Below are 5,153 nucleotides of genomic sequence, written 5' to 3' on the forward strand. Positions count from 1 at the left end.
ATTCCGTCTTTATTTTAAAACCTATTTAATTTATGTCCCCTTAAATGTCTGACCTTAACTTGACACACAAATTTGATGAATGCTGATCCTGATTTTGATTAAGATTATTACAATTGAAAGCTCATTTTCAGAAGCAAAAATCAATCTAAATGTATCTCAAATAAAGACTCCATTAGAAACTAAGTCATTATTTTGAGAAAGTTTCTCATTATACTGACTTACAGGATCTTGTTTTGTTTCATGACATTGACAGAAATGGGCTTCCATATGAAACGTGCGTTTGTTGGTGTTTTGGAGTGAACTCCATCTGCAGTAGGAATCTGAACGGCTGTCTGGGTGGAGCAGCAGGGAAGCTGCTGGGTGTGTCGGCACGCTTTAGTGGTCGCCACCAGCCGCTGTTTATAGCTGCTCTGTGGTTTCCACAAGCCAAGCACTTTCCACTGGCTCCAGCACAGTACAGTCCAGCCTCTGTGGCCCCCCGAGGCCTCGATTAAAACACTGCTTTATATCAGTATAAAAACATGTTGCACATTGTTGTTTAAACGTGAACACAGCTGAGAGTGTAGTTAAAATGTAAACAAGGTGCTGAAGTGTGAAGCTTTCTGACCTAAATCCTCTTTTAAGAGTTCAGCTTTATGTTCACACTGCAGGTTTGAACTGCTGCTCACATTACATACATTTACTCACATTTATGTATCAATACAGACATCACGTGGCTATACATGTAGTGGGCCAGGTTAACCTAAATAACCAGCCTCCCTTTCCCACAAAAATGTGCCAATAAACCAATCAATCACATCTGCTGTTAAATAACCAGAGGCAGGAGAACCTGGACAGAGGAAAGAGGTTCCAGAGGCCATACTGCATGTTTGTACGTAAGTATATTTTACTCTTCAGTTAATTCATCCATCTCTTAATCTTCCTGGTAAGACAAAATTGTATTTTTCAAGTTTTCTTTAAAGGCATAAAAAGAGCCCAGTCAGTTGAGTAATTTGTTTAAAACATCTTGATTTATCAATTTTACACAGTGGATTTAGTCCTGCTTAAATCATCAAAACTAAATCAAGTCTGAAAATACACACACGTGCCCAGTGACTGCCAATGTGCTTATTTAAACAATATATTTTATAGTGTGACAACACTGTGGTTAAGGAATGGTAGGTTTAGTAAGATTCATCCTCTGGGGACAGGCAATAGTTGTGGAGACATCAGGTTCAAAACCAAGAGTGTTAACCCCATGGAGCCGCGAGAGGAACGGTCAGAGCATCACCAACGTTGGTAGGATTTCCCCTCTGGGGACAATGAATGTCTGTACAAAATTTTGAGGTAGTTCTTCAAACAATTGTTGAGATATTTCAATCTGTACGGAAGTGGTGGAGTGACCAACGTTAGCCTCTCCAGAGCCGTTGTTCTTACATGCAAGGCTAAAAACACTGTCAGACTGTTACATAATATTTATTTTATGTATAGTAATTCAGTGTCCTCTTCTCATGGCGGCAGCGTCTGGCGTTGAGCTGAAGTAGTGGTCACAGTTGAGGATGGGACAGTCTGTAAACAGCAGTCTGTAGTCGTAGTACACCATGTCCTCTGGAGGACTTCCCTCTGGCCCTCCTCTGAAGCCGCAGTCCTCCAGGAGGCTCTCTGGGGACAGGCGGGTCTCCTCTGTGGGCACTCCGCTCCGGAAAACCTCCAGCCTGGAGGTCTGGATCCCGACCTGGTTCTGAATGACCCTGATCAGACTGAAGACTCTGTTGCTGCTCAACAGAACCACCTCAAAGTTTCCTGGATGAATCGCAGCAGAGTCGAAGGGGATCAGTCTGACGCTCAGACGGATGAACCTGTTGAGAGTTCAAATAGAGCCACTGATTTTAGATCCATTTTATGAGGGTTTTTCTTTTTTCTTTTTTTTTTTAGGTACATTTTTGCTTTGAAATAAGAGTCACAAGAAGCTCTTTGTGAGTGTAGCTGTAATTATGGGTTACACAAATCAACATGACCTGACAGGTTTTTTTCAAAACCTGAAATATGTTTCACGTTTGTACTGCAATTCACTCCACATTGTGCATGTTCAAAGTAATTAGGTGAAGTAAGAGTAAAAGATTTCCCTCTTAAATGTAGTAAAGTACAAAAGGTAAAATAAATAAATCCAATGTAATATTGCATGAGAATTTTAATGTACTTATTGCACAAGATAAATTCCTTAATTATATAGATGCTTATTACTATAAAGTAGTGAAGTAGGAAATAGAAATACTCCAAAAAGTACCTAAAAATTGTCCAATTATGTTTTTTTGTTTTATTTTTACCTAACATGAATAATAATAATAAACTCATCAATATTTGATAGTTGTTGAGTGATTAAGTAAAATGCAAAATATTTGAGGTAGAGAAATAGTAGTTGTAGTAGCCTCCAAAAATTAACGATTTCAAATAAAGTACCTATATTTACTTGGCTACTTTTAATTTCTGAAGAAAAGTAGTGTTGGTTCTTGGGAAAATAATGAGTGTGTTTGTTATTCACCACACACAGAGACGCATTAAAAACAATTATGGCAACAGGTCAAAAAAGGCAACAACACTTGTGTAAAAGGTCGTGTCGAGGTCTTTGTTTACGTAGCTGTTGAGGCGACTTGTTCTCTGGTTACAGGAGGTGATCACAGTTTGATTTACTGCTCAGGGTCAGAAATAACTCGCATGGAGGGTTGGTCTCAATTTAAACTGAAGTCTGTCATTACAAAGAAGAGAAGTACAGTACTTGAGTTAATGGAATTATTTATTTTTATTTGTGGTGATGTACATGAGGTCATGGGCTTTCACTTCTTATGGTCATAATGCATCTTTACGTGGTTTTGTGTCTCTTTGGGGTAATTTTGTGTCTTTTTTTTGGTCTATTGTGTCTCGTTTTAGTCATTGTGTGTCTTTTTTTGTTCAGTTAGTGTCTTTTCTGGTAGATGATCATTTTGCAACTCTGTAGTCTTTTTGTGTCCTTTTTGGTCCATTATTATTATTATTATTATCCATGTCAATTTTAACATTTCATGTCTCTTTGTTGTCATGCTGTGTCTTTTGTGTCTCTTTGTAGTCATTTTATGTATTTTTGTTTGTTCATTTTTTAGTCATTATGTGATCATTTTGCATCCTTTCTTTGTTCTTTTTGGTCTCTTTTTGATCATTTAGTTCCTTTTTAAACTAATTTGATGTTGTTTTGTAGTAATTTGTGTCTTTTGAGATTGTGTAGCCCCTCTTTGTGGTACTTTTGTGTCTTTTTGGATTTCCTCCCGGTTGGTGTATGTCTCTTGTGACATTTTGGTGAAGGCCAGGTGAAGGCCAGGGGGCCCAGACACCTTGGGCCCAGTAGGCCCATTCAGTAATCCATCCATGCATGAGTTACCTCTTGTCCTTTTCAGGGTTTACCCGCAGATGAAGATCTCTTGATATTTGAGTTTCGAGCCCTGTGCTGTCACTCAGTCTGTGAAGACAAAGAACACAGTTATAAAAACTAAGAAGATTCTCAAACAAAAAAGGAAGTTTCAAATTTTATTTACCTCAGTCTCTGAACTTGTCCGCTCAAGTCTCGATAACTGATCGTGTTGTTGGCGGTCTTCAGCTGCTGAGTCAGCATGTGGAGCTGAAACTGCTGGCAAGGGACGTCCAAATTAATCAGACCTGCAGCCATATGGATCAATATTAGATGGAGTTTATATCAATCATTTAATAAACTGATCATAAAAATCATAAATTATATATGCTTGTGAGAGTCAGAAAAAAAACAAATCCAGATCAACCAAGCAGCTGCTGAAATCTTGTCCAGAAAGTGTATTACCCTAATTATGCAAATCGCCCAACATATGCAAGTAAGCATCCGGCAGATTCTAAATGCTGTGAACCGAAACAGATTTTTTTCCCTTCATGCTGTTGCTTGTTACTGTTATCTGCTCCAAGGATGTTGTGTTTTTGTTAAAATTACTCTCACCAATTTTAATGAAACTTGGTGGAAAGGATGTAGCATCGGCCAAGCAATAACCCATACAATTTTGTAGTGTATCCTAATCACGGAAAGAATATTCAAATTATACTGAGCATTTGTTAACACAGCACGGCGGAGGTCTATGCTCTCCGAGTGCCCTTCTAGTTGTTCCTAGTTTCTTTTCCAGTGTTGCTTGACCGATCAAGGGTTTTGTTGTGGTGGACCTTGTCTATGCATGTTGGTCTTTTTGTGTCCGGAAGTTAAAAGCTGTCGTTGCCTTGTGTGTCGGGGTATTTCTTGATCAGAGAGATTGAAGAGTTGATTTCCACTGAGTCACAGTCTGCAACTTAAACTATCGTCCTGCAGGTCTTGGAGCTCCCCAAACACCCTTCAGTTCAAAAGTATAGTTTACCCAGACTGCCTGAAGTTTGATCGACAAAAGGAACACTGTCCCGGTTTTGTTTCCCAGAGCCAGCTGCTCTTATCTGCGAGGCGGATAAAAGGAAATGATTCATAGTACCCTCCATGAATACTTCAGTACAACCACACTGTGGCATTTAGTTAATACTGACCCACATATCTGTTTCTAATCTCTTTTTCCTTCAAGATTATCTTTATCTGACATTCAAAGGAGCTGGAACAGACACTGAAGTCTTGTTGAGACAAATGATGAGAGAGTTCTCAGTTCGAGCCCCCCACGAATGTTGGCGTGTAAAATCATAGAGAATACTGTAATTGTTTCCAGACGAGAAAGCTGATTCAGATTTTAGGGATGAAGCTGCAGAGAGAAGATGGATTACCCAGGTAGAAATCCTGCAGGTTGACTGATCCACTTCTGTCTGCGTCACTGTGGCTGAACAGCTCTTCCACCTGCAGCTGATGGTCCGAAAACCACTGAGTCATCTCTGACAGGAAGCTCTCAAACTCTGCCTTTGGTCTTTTTTTGGACCTGACAGACTGAGAGGTTTCATCCATGGAAACTTTTAAATCGTGTTTAAGACAAGTCACAAGTTGTATTTTTCAGCAGAGGTGCATTTATATATGTTTGATGTAGGGTGAACATATTTTCTAACCCCTAAAACAGGTCCTTTAAACCATGAACAATGACTCTTTTTTTTTTTTTTAAATTATACTTTACATTTGTATGCTGTTTTTTGTTGAGTTTTCGGGTCTGTTGCTTTTTCTT

The 5,153-nt window shown here is 39.0% G+C and overlaps 1 protein-coding gene across 1 annotated transcript; it reads right to left on the reverse strand.

The window, feature by feature from the left end:
• Positions 1 to 1,041: 1,041 nt before the first annotated feature.
• LOC131983651 (uncharacterized) lies at positions 1,042 to 4,895 on the reverse strand. Its single transcript, XM_059348414.1, has 4 exons — positions 4,768 to 4,895; positions 3,546 to 3,666; positions 3,392 to 3,469; positions 1,042 to 1,838 (listed from the first exon to the last, which is right to left on the reverse strand). Exons 1-4 carry the CDS (start codon positions 4,868 to 4,870, stop codon positions 1,475 to 1,477), a joined length of 666 nt encoding a protein of 221 aa, XP_059204397.1. The 5' UTR covers positions 4,871 to 4,895; the 3' UTR covers positions 1,042 to 1,474.
• Positions 4,896 to 5,153: the final 258 nt, after the last annotated feature.

The sequence above is a fragment of the Centropristis striata genome, chromosome 13, assembly GCF_030273125.1.
Source record: "Centropristis striata isolate RG_2023a ecotype Rhode Island chromosome 13, C.striata_1.0, whole genome shotgun sequence".
NCBI lineage: Eukaryota > Metazoa > Chordata > Actinopteri > Perciformes > Serranidae > Centropristis > Centropristis striata.

What these genes read in the sequence shown, in the direction of transcription:
- LOC131983651 (XM_059348414.1), bottom strand. Translation starts at nt 4,870, where the DNA reads ATGACTCAGTGGTTTTCGGACCATCAGCTGCAGGTGGAAGAGCTGTTC. An exon ending in GGACAAGTTCAGAGACTGAG is followed by an intron (nt 3,470 to 3,545) that starts GTAAATAAAATT and finishes TTGTCTTCACAG; the next exon opens with ACTGAGTGACAGCACAGGGC. An exon ending in AACCCTGAAAAGGACAAGAG is followed by an intron (nt 1,839 to 3,391) that starts GTAACTCATGCA and finishes AACTCTCAACAG; the next exon opens with GTTCATCCGTCTGAGCGTCA.